Source organism: Leptodactylus fuscus, unplaced genomic scaffold (genome assembly GCF_031893055.1).
Source record: "Leptodactylus fuscus isolate aLepFus1 unplaced genomic scaffold, aLepFus1.hap2 HAP2_SCAFFOLD_233, whole genome shotgun sequence".
NCBI classification, from domain to species: domain Eukaryota; kingdom Metazoa; phylum Chordata; class Amphibia; order Anura; family Leptodactylidae; genus Leptodactylus; species Leptodactylus fuscus.
Window position 1 is genome coordinate 61,042 of NW_027440256.1, and position 23,186 is coordinate 84,227.

The 23,186-nt window shown below is 46.0% G+C and overlaps 1 protein-coding gene across 1 annotated transcript in view; it reads left to right on the plus strand.

Moving 5' to 3' along the window:
• LOC142187398 (V-set and immunoglobulin domain-containing protein 10-like) overlaps positions 1 to 23,186 on the plus strand; it is a 90,764-nt gene that overhangs the window by 49,929 nt on the left and 17,649 nt on the right. Inside the window, exons 8-10 of the mRNA XM_075261604.1 lie at positions 15,130 to 15,462; positions 16,086 to 16,193; positions 18,412 to 18,491. Coding sequence (XP_075117705.1) covers positions 15,130 to 15,462; positions 16,086 to 16,193; positions 18,412 to 18,491 — 521 coding nt within the window. The remainder of the gene's footprint in view (positions 1 to 15,129; positions 15,463 to 16,085; positions 16,194 to 18,411; positions 18,492 to 23,186) is intronic.

Genomic DNA, 23,186 nt, shown 5'->3' on the forward strand with positions numbered 1-23,186 from the left:
ACAATACTGACCCTGGTGTAATATATTACCGCCCTCTCCTGTGTTACACCTGTATATAAGGTCCTTACAGAGAGGAGCGGGCACAATACTGACCCTGGTATAATATATTACCGCCCTCTCCTGTGTTACATCTGTATACATCTGTATATAAGGTCCTTACAGAGAGGAGCGGGCACAATACTGACCCTGGTATAATATATTACCGCCCTCTCCTGTGTTACATCTGTATATAAGATCCTTACAGAGAGGAGCGGGCACAATACTGACCCTGGTATAATATATTACCGCCCCCTCCTGTGTTACATCTGTATATAAGGTCCTTACAGAGAGGAGCGGGCACAATACTGACCCTGGTGTAATATATTACCGCCCTCTCCTGTGTTACACCTGTATATAAGGTCCTTACAGAGAGGAGCGGGCACAATACTGACCCTGGTATAATATATTACCGCCCTCTCCTGTGTTACATCTGTATATAAGGTCCTTACAGAGAGGAGCGGGCACAATACTGACCCTGGTATAATATATTACCGCCCCCTCCTGTGTTACATCTGTATATAAGGTCCTTACAGAGAGGAGCGGGCACAATACTGACCCTGGTATAATATATTACCGCCCTCTCCTGTGTTACATCTGTATATAGGGTCCTTACAGAGAGGAGCGGGCACAATACTGACCCTGGTATAATATATTACCGCCCTCTCCTGTGTTACATCTGTATATAAGGTCCTTACAGAGAGGAGCGGGCACAATACTGACCCTTGTGTAATATATTACCGCCCCCTCCTGTGTTACATCTGTATACATCTGTATATAAGGTCCTTACAGAGAGGAGCGGGCACAATACTGACCCTGGTGTAATATATTACCGCCCTCTCCTGTGTTACATCTGTATATAAGGTCCTTACAGAGAGGAGCGGGCACAATACTGACCCTGGTGTAATATATTACCGCCCTCTCCTGTGTTACATCTGTATATAAGGTCCTTACAGAGAGGAGCGGGCACAATACTGACCCTGGTGTAATATATTACCGCCCTCTCCTGTGTTACATCTGTATATAAGGTCCTTACAGAGAGGAGCGGGCACAATACTGACCCTGGTATAATATATTACTGCCCTCTCCTGTGTTACATCTGTATATAAGGTCCTTACAGAGAGGAGCGGGCACAATACTGACCCTGGTATAATATATTACCGCCCTCTCCTGTGTTACATCTGTATATAAGGTCCTTACAGAGAGGAGCGGGCACAATACTGACCCTGGTATAATATATTACCGCCCTCTCCTGTGTTACATCTGTATATAAGGTCCTTACAGAGAGGAGCGGGCACAATACTGACCCTGGTGTAATATATTACCGCCCTCTCCTGTGTTACATCTGTATATAAGGTCCTTACAGAGAGGAGCGGGCACAATACTGACCCTGGTATAATATATTACCGCCCTCTCCTGTGTTATATCTGTATATAAGGTCCTTACAGAGAGGAGCGGGCACAATACTGACCCTGGTATAATATATTACCGCCCTCTCCTGTGTTACATCTGTATATAAGGTCCTTAAAGAGAGGAGCGGGCACAATACTGACCCTGGTATAATATATTACCGCCCTCTCCTGTGTTACATCTGTATATAAGGTCCTTACAGAGAGGAGCGGGCACAATACTGACCCTGGTGTAATATATTACCGCCCTCTCCTGTGTTACATCTGTATACATCTGTATATAAGGTCCTTACAGAGAGGAGCGGGCACAATACTGACCCTGGTATAATATATTACCGCCCTCTCCTGTGTTACATCTGTATATAAGATCCTTACAGAGAGGAGCGGGCACAATACTGACCCTGGTATAATATATTACCGCCCCCTCCTGTGTTACATCTGTATATAAGGTCCTTACAGAGAGGAGCGGGCACAATACTGACCCTGGTGTAATATATTACCGCCCTCTCCTGTGTTACACCTGTATATAAGGTCCTTACAGAGAGGAGCGGGCACAATACTGACCCTGGTATAATATATTACCGCCCTCTCCTGTGTTACATCTGTATATAAGGTCCTTACAGAGAGGAGCGGGCACAATACTGACCCTGGTATAATATATTACCGCCCTCTCCTGTGTTACATCTGTATATAAGGTCCTTACAGAGAGGAGCGGGCACAATACTGACCCTGGTATAATATATTACCGCCCTCTCCTGTGTTACATCTGTATATAAGGTCCTTACAGAGAGGAGCGGGCACAATACTGACCCTGGTGTAATATATTACCGCCCCCTCCTGTGTTACATCTGTATATAAGGTCCTTACAGAGAGGAGCGGGCACAATACTGACCCTGGTATAATATATTACTGCCCTCTCCTGTGTTACAATTGTATATAAGGTCCTTACAGAGAGGAGCGGGCACAATACTGACCCTGGTATAATATATTACCGCCCTCTCCTGTGTTACATCTGTATATAAGGTCCTTACAGAGAGGAGCGGGCACAATACTGACCCTGGTATAATATATTACCGCTCTCTCCTGTGTTACATCTGTATATAAGGTCCTTACAGAGAGGAGCGGGCACAATACTGACCCTGGTATAATATATTACCGCCCTCTCCTGTGTTACATCTGTATATAAGATCCTTACAGAGAGGAGCGGGCACAATACTGACCCTGGTGTAATATATTACCGCCCTCTCCTGTGTTACATCTGTATATAAGGTCCTTACAGAGAGGAGCGGACACAATACTGACCCTGGTGTAATATATTACCGCCCCCTCCTGTGTTACATCTGTATATAAGATCCTTACAGAGAGGAGCGGGCACAATACTGACCCTGGTGTAATATATTACCGCCCCCTCCTGTGTTACATCTGTATATAAGGTCCTTACAGAGAGGAGCGGGCACAATACTGACCCTGGTGTAATATATTACCGCCCCCTCCTGTGTTACACCTGTATATAAGGTCCTTACAGAGAGGAGCGGGCACAATACTGACCCTGGTGTAATATATTACCGCCCTCTCCTGTGTTACATCTATATACATCTGTATATAAGGTCCTTACAGAGAGGAGCGGGCACAATACTGACCCTGGTATAATATATTACCGCCCTCTCCTGTGTTACATCTGTATATAAGGTCCTTACAGAGAGGAGCGGGCACAATACTGACCCTGGTGTAATATATTACCGCCCCCTCCTGTGTTACATCTGTATATAAGGTCCTTACAGAGAGGAGCGGGCACAATACTGACCCTGGTGTAATATATTACCGCCCTCTCCTGTGTTACATCTGTATATAAGGTCCTTACAGAGAGGAGCGGGCACAATACTGACCCTTGTATAATATATTACCGCCCTCTCCTGTGTTACATCTGTATATAAGGTCCTTACAGAGAGGAGCGGGCACAATACTGATCCTGGTATAATATATTACCGCCCTCTCCTGTGTTACATCTGTATATAAGGTCCTTACAGAGAGGAGCGGGCACAATACTGACCCTGGTATAATATATTACCGCCCTCTCCTGTGTTACATCTGTATATAAGGTCCTTACAGAGAGGAGCGGACACAATACTGACCCTGGTGTAATATATTACCGCCCCCTCCTGTGTTACATCTGTATATAAGATCCTTACAGAGAGGAGCGGGCACAATACTGACCCTGGTGTAATATATTACCGCCCTCTCCTGTGTTACATCTGTATATAAGGTCCTTACAGAGAGGAGCGGGCACAATACTGACCCTGGTGTAATATATTACCGCCCCCTCCTGTGTTACACCTGTATATAAGGTCCTTACAGAGAGGAGCGGGCACAATACTGACCCTGGTGTAATATATTACCGCCCCCTCCTGTGTTACATCTGTATATAAGGTCCTTACAGAGAGGAGCGGGCACAATACTGACCCTGGTATAATATATTACCGCCCTCTCCTGTGTTACATCTATATACATCTGTATATAAGGTCCTTACAGAGAGGAGCGGGCACAATACTGACCCTGGTATAATATATTACCGCCCTCTCCTGTGTTACATCTGTATATAAGGTCCTTACAGAGAGGAGCGGGCACAATACTGACCCTGGTGTAATATATTACCGCCCTCTCCTGTGTTACATCTGTATATAAGGTCCTTACAGAGAGGAGCGGGCGCAATACTGACCCTGGTGTAATATATTACCGCCCTCTCCTGTGTTACATCTGTATATAAGGTCCTTACAGAGAGGAGCGGGCACAATACTGACCCTGGTGTAATATATTACCGCCCCCTCCTGTGTTACATCTGTATATAAGGTCCTTACAGAGAGGAGCGGGCACAATACTGACCCTGGTGTAATATATTACCGCCCTCTCCTGTGTTACATCTGTATATAAGGTCCTTACAGAGAGGAGCGGGCACAATACTGACCCTGGTATAATATATTACCGCCCCCTCCTGTGTTACATCTGTATATAAGGTCCTTACAGAGAGGAGCGGGCACAATACTGACCCTGGTGTAATATATTACCGCCCTCTCCTGTGTTACATCTGTATATAAGGTCCTTACAGAGAGGAGCGGGCACAATACTGACCCTGGTATAATATATTACCGCCCTCTCCTGTGTTACATCTGTATATAAGGTCCTTACAGAGAGGAGCGGGCACAATACTGATCCTGGTATAATATATTACCGCCCTCTCCTGTGTTACATCTGTATATAAGGTCCTTACAGAGAGGAGCGGGCACAATACTGACCCTGGTGTAATATATTACCGCCCCCTCCTGTGTTACATCTGTATATAAGGTCCTTACAGAGAGGAGCGGGCACAATACTGACCCTGGTGTAATATATTACCGCCCCCTCCTGTGTTACATCTGTATATAAGGTCCTTACAGAGAGGAGCGGGCACAATACTGACCCTGGTGTAATATATTACCGCCCTCTCCTGTGTTACATCTGTATATAAGGTCCTTACAGAGAGGAGCGGGCACAATACTGACCCTGGTATAATACATTACCGCCCCCTCCTGTGTTACATCTGTATATAAGGTCCTTACAGAGAGGAGCGGGCACAATACTGACCCTGGTGTAATATATTACCGCCCTCTCCTGTGTTACATCTGTATATAAGGTCCTTATAGAGAGGAGCGGGCACAATACTGACCCTGGTGTAATATATTACCGCCCTCTCCTGTGTTACATCTGTATATAAGGTCCTTACAGAGAGGAGCGGGCACAATACTGACCCTGGTATAATATATTACCGCCCCCTCCTGTGTTACACCTGTATATAAGGTCCTTACAGAGAGGAGCGGGCACAATACTGACCCTGGTGTAATATATTACCGCCCTCTCCTGTGTTACATCTGTATATAAGGTCCTTACAGAGAGGAGCGGGCACAATACTGACCCTGGTATAATATATTACCGCCCCCTCCTGTGTTACATCTGTATATAAGGTCCTTACAGAGAGGAGCGGGCACAATACTGACCCTGGTATAATATATTACCGCCCTCTCCTGTGTTACATCTGTATATAAGGTCCTTACAGAGAGGAGCGGGCACAATACTGACCCTGGTATAATATATTACCGCCCCCTCCTGTGTTACATCTGTATATAAGGTCCTTACAGAGAGGAGCGGGCACAATACTGACCCTGGTGTAATATATTACCGCCCTCTCCTGTGTTACATCTGTATATAAGGTCCTTATAGAGAGGAGCGGGCACAATACTGACCCTGGTGTAATATATTACCGCCCTCTCCTGTGTTACATCTGTATATAAGGTCCTTACAGAGAGGAGCGGGCACAATACTGACCCTGGTATAATATATTACCGCCCTCTCCTGTGTTACATCTGTATATAAGGTCCTTACAGAGAGGAGCGGGCACAATACTGACCCTGGTGTAATATATTACCGCCCTCTCCTGTGTTACATCTGTATATAAGGTCCTTACAGAGAGGAGCGGGCACAATACTGACCCTGGTATAATATATTACCGCCCCCTCCTGTGTTACATCTGTATATAAGGTCCTTACAGAGAGGAGCGGGCACAATACTGACCCTGGTATAATATATTACCGCCCTCTCCTGTGTTACATCTATATACATCTGTATATAAGGTCCTTACAGAGAGGAGCGGGCACAATACTGACCCTGGTGTAATATATTACCGCCCTCTCCTGTGTTACATCTGTATATAAGGTCCTTACAGAGAGGAGCGGGCACAATACTGACCCTGGTGTAATATATTACCGCCCTCTCCTGTGTTACATCTGTATATAAGGTCCTTACAGAGAGGAGCGGGCACAATACTGACCCTGGTATAATATATTACCGCCCTCTCCTGTGTTACATCTATATACATCTGTATATAAGGTCCTTACAGAGAGGAGCGGGCACAATACTGATCCTGGTATAATATATTACCGCCCTCTCCTGTGTTACATCTGTATATAAGGTCCTTACAGAGAGGAGCGGGCACAATACTGACCCTGGTGTAATATATTACCGCCCTCTCCTGTGTTACATCTGTATATAAGGTCCTTACAGAGAGGAGCGGGCACAATACTGACCCTGGTATAATATATTACCGCCCCTCTCCTGTGTTACATCTGTATATAAGGTCCTTACAGAGAGGAGCGGGCACAATACTGACCCTGGTATAATATATTACCGCCCTCTCCTGTGTTACATCTGTATACATCTGTATATAAGGTCCTTACAGAGAGGAGCGGGCACAATACTGACCCTGGTGTAATATATTACCGCCCCTCTCCTGTGTTACATCTGTATATAAGGTCCTTACAGAGAGGAGCGGGCACAATACTGACCCTGGTGTAATATATTACCGCCCTCTCCTGTGTTACATCTGTATATAAGGTCCTTACAGAGAGGAGCGGGCACAATACTGACCCTTGTGTAATATATTACCGCCCCCTCCTGTGTTACATCTGTATATAAGATCCTTACAGAGAGGAGCGGGCACAATACTGACCCTGGTATAATATATTACCGCCCTCTCCTGTGTTACATCTGTATATAAGGTCCTTACAGAGAGGAGCGGGCACAATACTGACCCTGGTGTAATATATTACCGCCCTCTCCTGTGTTACATCTGTATATAAGGTCCTTACAGAGAGGAGCGGGCACAATACTGACCCTGGTGTAATATATTACCGCCCCTCTCCTGTGTTACATCTGTATATAAGGTCCTTACAGAGAGGAGCGGGCACAATACTGACCCTGGTATAATATATTACCGCCCCCTCCTGTGTTACATCTGTATATAAGGTCCTTACAGAGAGGAGCGGGCACAATACTGACCCTGGTATAATATATTACCGCCCTCTCCTGTGTTACACCTGTATATAAGGTCCTTACAGAGAGGAGCGGGCACAATACTGACCCTGGTGTAATATATTACCGCCCTCTCCTGTGTTACATCTGTATATAAGGTCCTTACAGAGAGGAGCGGACACAATACTGACCCTTGTGTAATATATTACCGACCCCTCCTGTGTTACATCTGTATATAAGATCCTTACAGAGAGGAGCGGGCACAATACTGACCCTGGTATAATATATTACTGCCCTCTCCTGTGTTACATCTGTATATAAGGTCCTTACAGAGAGGAGCGGGCACAATACTGACCCTGGTATAATATATTACCGCCCTCTCCTGTGTTACATCTGTATATAAGGTCCTTACAGAGAGGAGCGGGCACAATACTGACCCTGGTATAATATATTACCGCCCTCTCCTGTGTTACATCTGTATATAAGGTCCTTACAGAGAGGAGCGGGCACAATACTGACCCTGGTATAATATATTACCGCCCTCTCCTGTGTTACATCTGTATATAAGGTCCTTACAGAGAGGAGCGGGCACAATACTGACCCTGGTATAATATATTACCGCCCTCTCCTGTGTTACATCTGTATATAAGGTCCTTACAGAGAGGAGCGGGCACAATACTGACCCTGGTGTAATATATTACCGCCCTCTCCTGTGTTACATCTGTATATAAGGTCCTTACAGAGAGGAGCGGGCACAATACTGACCCTGGTGTAATATATTACCGCCCTCTCCTGTGTTACATCTGTATATAAGGTCCTTACAGAGAGGAGCGGGCACAATACTGACCCTGGTATAATATATTACCGCCCTCTCCTGTGTTACATCTGTATATAAGGTCCTTACAGAGAGGAGCGGGCACAATACTGACCCTGGTATAATATATTACCGCCCTCTCCTGTGTTACATCTGTATATAAGGTCCTTACAGAGAGGAGCGGGCACAATACTGACCCTGGTATAATATATTACCGCCCTCTCCTGTGTTACATCTGTATATAAGGTCCTTACAGAGAGGAGCGGGCACAATACTGACCCTGGTGTAATATATTACCGCCCTCTCCTGTGTTACATCTGTATACATCTGTATATAAGGTCCTTACAGAGAGGAGCGGGCACAATACTGACCCTGGTGTAATATATTACCGCCCTCTCCTGTGTTACACCTGTATATAAGGTCCTTACAGAGAGGAGCGGGCACAATACTGACCCTGGTATAATATATTACCGCCCTCTCCTGTGTTACATCTGTATATAAGGTCCTTACAGAGAGGAGCGGGCACAATACTGACCCTGGTATAATATATTACCGCCCCCTCCTGTGTTACATCTGTATATAAGGTCCTTACAGAGAGGAGCGGGCACAATACTGACCCTGGTATAATATATTACCGCCCTCTCCTGTGTTACATCTGTATATAGGGTCCTTACAGAGAGGAGCGGGCACAATACTGACCCTGGTATAATATATTACCGCCCTCTCCTGTGTTACATCTGTATATAAGGTCCTTACAGAGAGGAGCGGGCACAATACTGACCCTTGTGTAATATATTACCGCCCCCTCCTGTGTTACATCTGTATACATCTGTATATAAGGTCCTTTCAGAGAGGAGCGGGCACAATACTGACCCTGGTGTAATATATTACTGCCCTCACCTGTGTTACATCTGTATATAAGGTCCTTACAGAGAGGAGCGGGCACAATACTGACCCTGGTGTAATATATTACCGCCCTCTCCTGTGTTACATCTGTATATAAGGTCCTTACAGAGAGGAGCGGGCACAATACTGACCCTGGTGTAATATATTACCGCCCTCTCCTGTGTTACATCTGTATATAAGGTCCTTACAGAGAGGAGCGGGCACAATACTGACCCTGGTGTAATATATTACCGCCCCCTCCTGTGTTACATCTGTATATAAGGTCCTTACAGAGAGGAGCGGGCACAATACTGACCCTGGTATAATATATTACCGCCCTCTCCTGTGTTACATCTGTATATAAGGTCCTTACAGAGAGGAGCGGGCACAATACTGACCCTGGTATAATATATTACCGCCCCCTCCTGTGTTACATCTGTATATAAGGTCCTTACAGAGAGGAGCGGGCACAATACTGACCCTGGTATAATATATTACCGCCCTCTCCTGTGTTACATCTGTATATAAGGTCCTTACAGAGAGGAGCGGGCACAATACTGACCCTGGTGTAATATATTACCGCCCTCTCCTGTGTTACATCTGTATATAAGGTCCTTACAGAGAGGAGCGGGCACAATACTGACCCTGGTGTAATATATTACCGCCCTCTCCTGTGTTACATTTGTATATAAGGTCCTTACAGAGAGGAGCGGGCACAATACTGACCCTGGTATAATATATTACCGCCCTTTCCTGTGTTACATCTGTATATAAGGTCCTTACAGAGAGGAGCGGGCACAATACTGACCCTGGTATAATATATTACCGCTCTCTCCTGTGTTACATCTGTATATAAGGTCCTTACAGAGAGGAGCGGGCACAATACTGACCCTGGTATAATATATTACCGCCCTCTCCTGTGTTACATCTGTATATAAGATCCTTACAGAGAGGAGCGGGCACAATACTGACCCTGGTGTAATATATTACCCGCCCTCTCCTGTGTTACATCTGTATATAAGGTCCTTACAGAGAGGAGCGGACACAATACTGACCCTGGTGTAATATATTACCGCCCCCTCCTGTGTTACATCTGTATATAAGATCCTTACAGAGAGGAGCGGGCACAATACTGACCCTGGTGTAATATATTACCGCCCCCCTCCTGTGTTACATCTGTATATAAGGTCCTTACAGAGAGGAGCGGGCACAATACTGACCCTGGTGTAATATATTACCGCCCCCTCCTGTGTTACACCTGTATATAAGGTCCTTACAGAGAGGAGCGGGCACAATACTGACCCTGGTGTAATATATTACCGCCCTCTCCTGTGTTACATCTATATACATCTGTATATAAGGTCCTTACAGAGAGGAGCGGGCACAATACTGACCCTGGTATAATATATTACCGCCCTCTCCTGTGTTACATCTGTATATAAGGTCCTTACAGAGAGGAGCGGGCACAATACTGACCCTGGTGTAATATATTACCGCCCTCTCCTGTGTTACATCTGTATATAAGGTCCTTACAGAGAGGAGCGGGCACAATACTGACCCTGGTGTAATATATTACCGCCCCCTCCTGTGTTACATCTGTATATAAGGTCCTTACAGAGAGGAGCGGGCACAATACTGACCCTGGTGTAATATATTACCGCCCTCTCCTGTGTTACATCTGTATATAAGGTCCTTACAGAGAGGAGCGGGCACAATACTGACCCTTGTATAATATATTACCGCCCTCTCCTGTGTTACATCTGTATATAAGGTCCTTACAGAGAGGAGCGGGCACAATACTGACCCTGGTATAATATATTACCGCCCTCTCCTGTGTTACATCTGTATATAAGGTCCTTACAGAGAGGAGCGGGCACAATACTGACCCTGGTATAATATATTACCGCCCTCTCCTGTGTTACATCTGTATATAAGGTCCTTACAGAGAGGAGCGGGCACAATACTGACCCTGGTATAATATATTACCGCCCTCTCCTGTGTTACATCTGTATATAAGATCCTTACAGAGAGGAGCGGGCACAATACTGACCCTGGTGTAATATATTACCGCCCTCTCCTGTGTTACATCTGTATATAAGGTCCTTACAGAGAGGAGCGGACACAATACTGACCCTGGTGTAATATATTACCGCCCCCTCCTGTGTTACATCTGTATATAAGATCCTTACAGAGAGGAGCGGGCACAATACTGACCCTGGTGTAATATATTACCGCCCTCTCCTGTGTTACATCTGTATATAAGGTCCTTACAGAGAGGAGCGGGCACAATACTGACCCTGGTGTAATATATTACCGCCCCCTCCTGTGTTACACCTGTATATAAGGTCCTTACAGAGAGGAGCGGGCACAATACTGACCCTGGTGTAATATATTACCGCCCCCTCCTGTGTTACATCTGTATATAAGGTCCTTACAGAGAGGAGCGGGCACAATACTGACCCTGGTATAATATATTACCGCCCTCTCCTGTGTTACATCTATATACATCTGTATATAAGGTCCTTACAGAGAGGAGCGGGCACAATACTGACCCTGGTATAATATATTACCGCCCTCTCCTGTGTTACATCTGTATATAAGGTCCTTACAGAGAGGAGCGGGCACAATACTGACCCTGGTGTAATATATTACCGCCCTCTCCTGTGTTACATCTGTATATAAGGTCCTTACAGAGAGGAGCGGGCACAATACTGACCCTGGTGTAATATATTACCGCCCTCTCCTGTGTTACATCTGTATATAAGGTCCTTACAGAGAGGAGCGGGCACAATACTGACCCTGGTGTAATATATTACCGCCCCCTCCTGTGTTACATCTGTATATAAGGTCCTTACAGAGAGGAGCGGGCACAATACTGACCCTGGTGTAATATATTACCGCCCTCTCCTGTGTTACATCTGTATATAAGGTCCTTACAGAGAGGAGCGGGCACAATACTGACCCTGGTATAATATATTACCGCCCCCTCCTGTGTTACATCTGTATATAAGGTCCTTACAGAGAGGAGCGGGCACAATACTGACCCTGGTGTAATATATTACCGCCCTCTCCTGTGTTACATCTGTATATAAGGTCCTTACAGAGAGGAGCGGGCACAATACTGACCCTGGTATAATATATTACCGCCCTCTCCTGTGTTACATCTGTATATAAGGTCCTTACAGAGAGGAGCGGGCACAATACTGACCCTGGTGTAATATATTACCGCCCCCTCCTGTGTTACATCTGTATATAAGGTCCTTACAGAGAGGAGCGGGCACAATACTGACCCTGGTGTAATATATTACCGCCCCCTCCTGTGTTACATCTGTATATAAGGTCCTTACAGAGAGGAGCGGGCACAATACTGACCCTGGTGTAATATATTACCGCCCTCTCCTGTGTTACATCTGTATATAAGGTCCTTACAGAGAGGAGCGGGCACAATACTGACCCTGGTATAATATATTACCGCCCCCTCCTGTGTTACATCTGTATATAAGGTCCTTACAGAGAGGAGCGGGCACAATACTGACCCTGGTGTAATATATTACCGCCCTCTCCTGTGTTACATCTGTATATAAGGTCCTTATAGAGAGGAGCGGGCACAATACTGACCCTGGTGTAATATATTACCGCCCTCTCCTGTGTTACATCTGTATATAAGGTCCTTACAGAGAGGAGCGGGCACAATACTGACCCTGGTATAATATATTACCGCCCCCTCCTGTGTTACATCTGTATATAAGGTCCTTACAGAGAGGAGCGGGCACAATACTGACCCTGGTATAATATATTACCGCCCCCTCCTGTGTTACATCTGTATATAAGGTCCTTACAGAGAGGAGCGGGCACAATACTGACCCTGGTGTAATATATTACCGCCCTCTCCTGTGTTACATCTGTATATAAGGTCCTTATAGAGAGGAGCGGGCACAATACTGACCCTGGTATAATATATTACCGCCCTCTCCTGTGTTACATCTGTATATAAGGTCCTTACAGAGAGGAGCGGGCACAATACTGACCCTGGTATAATATATTACCGCCCCCTCCTGTGTTACACCTGTATATAAGGTCCTTACAGAGAGGAGCGGGCACAATACTGACCCTGGTGTAATATATTACCGCCCTCTCCTGTGTTACATCTGTATATAAGGTCCTTACAGAGAGGAGCGGGCACAATACTGACCCTGGTATAATATATTACCGCCCCCTCCTGTGTTACATCTGTATATAAGGTCCTTACAGAGAGGAGCGGGCACAATACTGACCCTGGTGTAATATATTACCGCCCTCTCCTGTGTTACATCTGTATATAAGGTCCTTATAGAGAGGAGCGGGCACAATACTGACCCTGGTGTAATATATTACCGCCCTCTCCTGTGTTACATCTGTATATAAGGTCCTTACAGAGAGGAGCGGGCACAATACTGACCCTGGTATAATATATTACCGCCCTCTCCTGTGTTACATCTGTATATAAGGTCCTTACAGAGAGGAGCGGGCACAATACTGACCCTGGTGTAATATATTACCGCCCTCTCCTGTGTTACATCTGTATATAAGATCCTTACAGAGAGGAGCGGGCACAATACTGACCCTGGTATAATATATTACCGCCCTCTCCTGTGTTACATCTATATACATCTGTATATAAGGTCCTTACAGAGAGGAGCGGGCACAATACTGACCCTGGTGTAATATATTACCGCCCTCTCCTGTGTTACATCTGTATATAAGGTCCTTACAGAGAGGAGCGGGCACAATACTGATCCTGGTATAATATATTACCGCCCCCTCCTGTGTTACATCTGTATATAAGGTCCTTACAGAGAGGAGCGGGCACAATACTGACCCTGGTGTAATATATTACCGCCCTCTCCTGTGTTACATCTGTATATAAGGTCCTTACAGAGAGGAGCGGGCACAATACTGACCCTGGTATAATATATTACCGCCCTCTCCTGTGTTACATCTATATACATCTGTATATAAGGTCCTTACAGAGAGGAGCGGGCACAATACTGATCCTGGTATAATATATTACCGCCCTCTCCTGTGTTACATCTGTATATAAGGTCCTTACAGAGAGGAGCGGGCACAATACTGACCCTGGTGTAATATATTACCACCCTCTCCTGTGTTACATCTGTATACATCTGTATATAAGGTCCTTACAGAGAGGAGCGGGCACAATACTGACCCTGGTGTAATATATTACCGCCCTCTCCTGTGTTACATCTGTATATAAGGTCCTTACAGAGAGGAGCGGGCACAATACTGACCCTGGTATAATATATTACCGCCCTCTCCTGTGTTACATCTGTATATAAGGTCCTTACAGAGAGGAGCGGGCACAATACTGACCCTGGTATAATATATTACCGCCCCCTCCTGTGTTACATCTGTATACATCTGTATATAAGGTCCTTACAGAGAGGAGCGGGCACAATACTGATCCTGGTATAATATATTACCGCCCCCTCCTGTGTTACATCTGTATACATCTGTATATAAGGTCCTTACAGAGAGGAGCGGGCACAATACTGATCCTGGTATAATATATTACCGCCCCCTCCTGTGTTACATCTGTATACATCTGTATATAAGGTCCTTACAGAGAGGAGCGGGCACAATACTGACCCTGGTGTAATATATTACCGCCCTCTCCTGTGTTACATCTATATACATCTGTATATAAGGTCCTTACAGAGAGGAGCGGGCACAATACTGACCCTGGTATAATATATTACCGCCCCCTCCTGTGTTACATCTGTATATAAGGTCCTTACAGAGAGGAGCGGGCACAATACTGACCCTGGTATAATATATTACCGCCCTCTCCTGTGTTACATCTGTATACATCTGTATATAAGGTCCTTACAGAGAGGAGCGGGCACAATACTGACCCTGGTGTAATATATTACCGCCCCCTCCTGTGTTACATCTGTATATAAGGTCCTTACAGAGAGGAGCGGGCACAATACTGACCCTGGTGTAATATATTACCGCCCTCTCCTGTGTTACATCTGTATATAAGGTCCTTACAGAGAGGAGCGGGCACAATACTGACCACTTTCCACCACTACTTGTCATGTGCACTGATAGTGACTATTCTGTATGTTCTCCACTTTCCTCCATCAGAGCCTCTAAATTCTACCGGACTACCAAACAACACGCTAAGTAACGTTACAGAAGGCGGTAGAGTCTCCCTGATAGTCAGCCTAATATCTGGAGCCCGGGCACGGGCCGACTCATCCACATCTCAGACCCTTCCTGCCAAGTTCTCCTGGTACCGCCATCCCAGTCTGGAGACTATTGTGACTGGTGGTCCATTCATTGTGATCTCCAGTGACTATACATCCAATCTCACCATCAACCCCGTGTCTATGGCTCAGAACGGAACGTATGAATGTAGAGCCGAGAATGTTATGGGAAGCGCGACCTTCATCTTTAATGTGGTAGTGTCACCGAAAGGTAAGTCCTGCTCCAAGAATCCCTGATATTACATGTCATGTCCACAGGTGTCCACGACTGGAGTCCATGGAAGTATACAAAGAAGATAGTCCATCATGGCCCCCGACCATAAGATAATCGCAGCAATCACAAATCCTCAACCAGCCGTAACCCTGCAGCGCCCCCACAGGGGACATGAAGTATCACATAGGTTACACGGACCTCATTGGGTTGTCTATATAATGCAGTGACATGTTGGGTCCTCCACCAGTAGGACTCTCACTAGAGCTGGACTATTAGATGGGGGTCCTGAATGAGGAGACCCCTGGGATGTCTAATATCCAGTGTCCATGTCTGTATGATGTATAGGCCCCGCCTGTATCCAGATCTCCTGCAGTGCACCGTTTGCAGGTTATGTATATTATGGTGATCTGGCAGTATATTCCAGTGCTATATACTCTTCCTGGACCCTGTGAGTGCCCTCTGGTAGCCCAATGTGATGTCCTCTGCCTAGTCCCTGCCCCGCTGGTTGTCCTCTCATCAGATACTAGTCATGTGGCTGCTATGAGTGTGAACTAGCCCAGACGTTCCTTCCTTCTCCTGGTAGGAGACCTTCATGGTGACTCTTCTCCTCCATCTTCCAGTTGGTTCCAGTACTGGACTGAATGGTGGAGAGATTGTGGGTATTGTGATCGGAGTCCTCGCTGGTGTGGCCCTAATAGGAGTCATCGCGTTCTTCGCAGTAAAGAAAAGTAAGTCTGGCCCGGTATCTGGCCCTCGGGGGCGCTCTTGAGTCTTCCTGTAATCCCTTCTTATGGTCTTCTTCCTCTTCGTCCATGTTCCGCCATCGTCTGCTGTCAGTGGATTGTACAGGACGTTCCTCACATTTCGGGGACTATCACACCCAGCAGGTTATTTATTGATATAAAACCAGATTTTGTCCTTTATCGCCATCAGATCTGACAACAGTCCTGACATTTTCTAGGTTCTAAGAACCAAACCTCAAACTGCGAGGAGTCCTGTGGAGTTTAGGGTATATGGGACTATTTGGAGGTGCGAGGCCGGGCAGAACATGGTCTTCTCCAGGAGCTGTTAGTCAGTGACCTCTGATCTGTAGAGGATTACTAGCTGGGGTTCCCCTTTACTTTAGAGCCCCCTGTCTCCTGCTATTGTCACTGCTCCGTGTGGTTATTCCGGTAATTCTCGGTTACCGCTCCCTCCGCTCCAGCTGTTGTTCCCAGTGTCCGGTGCTTGGTTCTAGATTCGGTAGGATCTGCTCTGGAGCCGTGTTCAGCTTTGCTTAGTTTTCTTGTTCCTGGGTCCTAGTGCTCTCCTGTGGTTTGTGGTAGGTTCAGTATTGCAGATTTGGGTATCTTTAGGGACACTGAGGGTCAATGGTGTCAGGTTTTAGGGTCAAGATTTAGGTGAATATCTAAGAAACCTTCAGGGAATGGTAAATTCTGATTATGTGTAATCTTTAATCTCCCATCACCTACTTTTCTCCCATTGTCTGGTCTCCTGTCAGGTCATCATCTGACCACCACCACCTGTGTGACCACCATCCCCTGTCTGACCACCATCCCCTGTCTGACCACCATCCCCTGTCTGACCACCATCCCCTGTCTGACTACCACCCCCTGTCTGACCACCATCCCCTGTCTGACCACCATCCCCTGTCTGACCACCATCCCCTGACTGACTACCACCCCCTGTCTGACCACCATCCCCTGTCTGACCACCACCCCCTGTGTGACCACCATCCCCTGTCTGACCACCATCCCCTGTCTGACCACCATCCCCTGTCTGACCACCATCCCCTGTCTGACCACCACCCCCTGTCTGACCACCATCCCCTGTCTGACCACCACCCCCTGTGTGACCACCACCCCCTGTGTGACCACCATCCCCTGTCTGACTACCATCCCCTGTCTGACCACCATCCCCTGTCTGACCACCATCCCCTGACTGACCACCACCCCCTGTCTGACTACCATCCCCTGTCTGACTACTATCCCCTGTCTGACCACCATCCCCTGACTGACCACCACGCCCTGTCTGACTACCAACCCCTGTCTGACTACTATCCCCTGTCTGACCACCATCCCCTGTCTGACCACCATCCCCTGTCTGACTACCACCCCCTGTGTGACCACCATCCCCTGTCTGACCACCAACCCCTGTCTGACCACCATCCCCTGTCTGACCACCATCCCCTGTCTGACCAACATCCCCTGTCTGACTACCACCCCCTGTCTGACCACCATCCCCTGTCTGACCACCATCCCCTGTCTGACCATCATCCCCTGTCTGACCACCATCCCCTGTCTGACCACCATCCCCTGTCTGACCACCATCCCCTGTCTGACCACCACCCCCTGTGTGACCACCACCCCCTGTCTGACTACCACCCCCTGTCTGACCACCATCCCCTGTCTGACCACCACCCCCTGTCTGACCACCAACCCCTGTCTGACTACCATCCCCTGTCTGACTACCATCCCCTGTCTGACCACCATCCCCTGTCTGACCACCACCCCCTGTCTGACCACCACCCCCTGTCTGACTACCATCCCCTGTCTGACTACCATCCCCTGTCTGACCACCGTCCCCTGTCTGACTACCACCCCCTGTCTGACCACCATCCCCCCTCTGACCACCACCCCCTGTCTGACCACCATCCCCCCTCTGACTACCATCCCACCTATTACTAGCTCCTATTACTTCCTTGCTACGTTCTAGTGTTGCGATACTTACTTCATGTGGATCCAGTCTCATCTCTTACCTAGACAGTCTCCGATTCACCGTCCACCATGGGCTGCTTATACAGGATGGTCAGCCGATTTCATTACTAGCAGAGCCAATAAATTGCAGATAATATAGAAGAGCAATGTGTTGGGAATCTTATTATATTTCTTATAAATTTTATGGGATTTTTTATATTTTTATTCTGTCTTTTCCGTATTTAATCAGAAGACACCAAAGAAGTCATCTATGAAAATGCCGATCCCCCGGCGGTGCACATCTATGACACCAAGCTGCCGGCAGCAGGGGTAAGCCTGTGCTATATATGACCTATATTCCCGTATCACATGCTCCCACATTGATTGGCTTTACCCAACTATATAAAATTCTTCAGGGATTTCAGAAGACGAATCTCCTCGGAGCAGAGATTGTTCACCATAGAGGATGAGGGGTTAACCCCGCGTGTGACATCACATCACAATGGCTCAATCTTACATTTTATTTCAATGCAGCTTGAATGTACTGGGTCGGGGTTCTGAGACCAATCACCAACACCAGGAGATAGAAGTGGTCAGCAGGGCATGCTCCCCATCTGTAATCAGCTCCTATGTACTGGCTGGTAGACACTCTATAACCTGTACATGGGTAGCCTATCTATCTGGTAGACTCTATCACTTACTGTAGAATCCTATTCAGTACAAGCTCTGGAGATCCAGCCATAATATATAGGCCAGAACCTGCAATATCCTATAGGTCAATAGTCTCCAAACCTTGTTACTTCAGCTGAAACAAAGCAAGCACATGATCTACAGTCTAAAGACCAGGCATGGCCACTTACCAAAACCGTCTGCAACTGCCCCACCATAGTGTGACCATAGTGTGACCATAGTGTATGTCCTACTAGAAATTACACATAAATATCACAGGTGCTCTATAAGAAAGTAAAAGGAGGACTAGGAGGATCCTGACCTCAACTCTGTGTGTATAAGAAGGTAGTATAAGGACTAAGAGGATCCTGCCCCCGTATCTGTCTATATAAGAAGGTAGTATAAGGACTAGGAGGATCCTGACCTCAACTCTCTGTCTATATAAGAAGGCAGTATAAGGACTAGGAGGATCCTGCCCCCATATCTGTCTATATAAGAAGGTAGTATAAGGACTAAGAGGATCCTGCCCCCGTATCTGTCTATATAAGAAGGTAGTATAAGGACTAGGAGGATCCTGACCTCAACTCTCTGTCTATATAAGAAGGCAGTATAAGGACTAGGAGGATCCTGCCCCCATATCTGTCTATATAAGAAGGTATTATAAGGACTAGGAGGATCCTGCCCCCGTATCTGTCTATATAAGAAGGTAGTATAAGGACTAGGAGGATCCTGCCCCCATATCTGTCTATATAAGAAGTTAGTATAAGGACTAGGAGGATCCTGCCCCCCATATCTGTCTATATAAGAAGGTAGTATAAGGACTAGGAGGATCCTGCCCCCATATCTGTCTATATAAGAAGTTAGTATAAGGACTAGGAGGATCCTGCCCCCCATATCTGTCTATATAAGAAGGTAGTATAAGGACTAGGAGGATCCTGCCCCCGTATCTGTCTATATAAGAAGGTAGTATAAGGACTAGGAGGATCCTGCCCCATATCTGTCTATATAAGAAGGCAGTATAAGGACTAGGAGGATCCTGCCCCCGTATCTGTCTATATAAGAAGGTAGTATAAGGACTAGGAGGATCCTGCCCCATATCTGTCTATATAAGAAGGCAGTATAAGGACTAGGAGGATCCTGCCCCCGTATCTGTCTATATAAGAAGGTAGTATAAGGACTAGGAGGATCCTGCCCCATATCTGTCTATATAAGAAGGCAGTATAAGGACTAGGAGGATCCTGCCCCATATCTGTCTATATAAGAAGGTAGTATAAGGACTAGGAGGATCCTGCCCCCGTATCTGTCTATATAAGAAGGTAGTATAAGGACTAGGAGGATCCTGCCCCATATCTGTCTATATAAGAAGGCAGTATAAGGACTAGGAGGATCCTGCCCCAGGTCTGTCTATATAAGAAGGCAGTATAAGGACTAGGAGGATCCTGCCCCCCATATCTGTCTATATAAGAAGGTAGTGATAGGGAAATCAATACATTCATATATATTCCCTATATGTGTATACATTCTTACAATAACTTAAGCTTGTAACATGCATCTTCAGGTCAGCTTGACCCATATTCCATATTAATCAGAATATTTGCAGACATAATGCCGCACCCCATAATAAACAGAGTAATAAAGTGGCTGGAATAAAGTGATAAGATGGTTATTAAAATAGCTTAAGATGAGATTAATGGAAAAACCCAGGTCAGAATAGACTTTGTTATGCCACGCGGTAAGGTGACTGAAACACTACGTAATGCGCACTGAGCGAACCTCATCATCAGATGTCAGAACAGTTAGAATATTCATAATTAGGGGTGGGATATTCTTATAATACTCATGTATAGAAATTGCTGAATCCTAACAGTTAATGATTACTCAATGACACACCCATATACGCCTACCGAGTTACTGATTACTCTATAATACACCCTGTATGTACACCCACTTCTTTGGGTATAAGAAAAGATGATTTGTTCAATAAACTTTATGCTTTAGCTCAGATTCAATTTGTTTCTGTGTCATTGCATCACTGACGCTCCGGAGTGTGACGTAATTTGGAATCCATCCAATATAACTATTGGTCTGACTTGAGGACCACCCTGACAGTAGTATAAGGACTAGGAGGATCCTGCTCCAGGTCTGTCTATATAAGAAGGTAGTATAAGGACTAGGAGGATCCTGCCCCAGGTCTGTCTATATAAGAAGGTAGTATAAGGACTAGGAGGATCCTGCCCCCCATATCTGTCTATATAAGGATGTAGTATAAGGACTAGGAGGATCCTGCCCCCATATCTGTCTATATAAGAAGGTAGTATAAGGACTAGGAGGATCCTGTCCCCGGCTCTGTCTATATAAGAAGGTAGTATAAGGACTAGGAGGATCCTGCCCCATATCTGTCTATATAAGAAGGTAGTATAAGGACTAGGAGGATCCTGTCCCAGGTCTGTCTATATAAGAAGGTAGTATAAAGACTAGAAGGATCCTGTCCCATATCTGTCTATATAAGAAGGTAGTATAAGGACTAGGAGGATCCTGCCCCAGGTCTGTCTATATAAGAAGGTAGTATAAGGACTAGGAGGATCCTGCCCCAGATCTGTCTATATAAGAAGGTAGTATAAGGACTAGGAGGATCCTGCCCCCCATATCTGTCTATATAAGAAGGTAGTATAAGGACTAGGAGGATCCTGCCCCCCATATCTGTCTATATAAGAAGGTAGTATAAGGTTTAGGAGGATCCTGCCCCAGATCTGTCTATATAAGAAGGTAGTATAAGGACTAGGAGGATCCTGCCCCAGGTCTGTCTATATAAGAAGGTAGTATAAAGACTAGAAGGATCCTGTCCCATATCTGTCTATATAAGAAGGTAGTATAAGGACTAGGAGGATCCTACCCCAGATGTATCTATATAAGAAGGTAGTATAAGGACTAGGAGGATCCTGCCCCCATATCTGTCTATATAAGAAGGTAGTATAAGGTTTAGGAGGATCCTGCCCCAGATCTGTCTATATAAGAAGGTAGTATAAAGACTAGGAGGATCCTGCCCCAGGTCTGTCTATATAAGAAGGTAGTATAAAGACTAGAAGGATCCTGTCCCATATCTGTCTATATAAGAAGGTAGTATAAGGACTAGGAGGATCCTGCCCCCATATCTGTCTATATAAGAAGGTAGTATAAGGACTAGGAGGATCCTGTTCCCGGCTCTGTCTATATAAGAAGGTAGTATAAGGACTAGAAGGATCCTGCCTCCATATCTGTCTATATAAGAAGGTAGTATAAGGACTAGGAGGATCCTGCCCCAGATCTGCCTATATAAGAAGGTAGTATAAGGACTAGGAGGATCCTGCCCCAGATCTGTCTATATAAGAAGGTAGTATAAGGACTAGGAGGATCCTGCCCTCATATCTGTCTATATAAGAAGGTAGTATAAGGACTAGGAGGATCCTGCCCCATATCTGTCTATATAAGAAGGTAGTATAAGGACTAGAAGGATCCTGCCCCAGGTCTGTCTATATAAGAAGGCAGTATAAGGACTAGGAGGATCCTGCCCCCATATCTGTCTATATAAGAAGGTAGTATAAGGACTAGGAGGATCCTGCCCCAGATCTGCCTATATAAGAAGGTAGTATAAGGACTAGGAGGATCCTGCCCCCATATCTGTCTATATAAGAAGGTAGTATAAGGACTAGGAGGATCCTGCCCCCCAGGTCTGTCTATATAAGAAGGTAGTATAAGGACTAGGAGGATCCTGCCCCCCATATCTGTCTATATAAGAAGGTAGTATAAGGACTAGGAGGATCCTGCCCCCCATATCTGTCTATATAAGAAGGTAGTATAAGGACTAGGAGGATCCTGCCCCCCATATCTGTCTATATAAGAAGGTAGTATAAGGACTAGGAGGATCCTGCCCCCATATCTGTCTATATAAGAAGGTAGTATAAGGACTAGGAGGATCCTGCCCCAGGTCTGTCTATATAAGAAGGTAGTATAAGGACTAGGAGGATCCTGCCCCAGGTCTGTCTATATAAGAAGGCAGTATAAGGACTAGGAGGATCCTGCCCCCCAGATCTGTCTATATAAGAAGGTAGTATAAGGACTAGGAGGATCCTGCCCCAGGTCTGTCTATATAAGAAGGCAGTATAAGGACTAGGAGGATCCTGCCCCAGATCTGTCTATATAAGAAGGCAGTATAAGGACTAGGAGGATCCTGCCCCAGATCTGTCTATATAAGAAGGCAGTATAAGGACTAGGAGGATCCTTCCCCCATATCTGTCTATATAAGAAGCTAGTATAAGGACTAGGAGGATCCTGCCCCCCATATCTGCCTATATAAGAAGGTAGTATAAGGACTAGGAG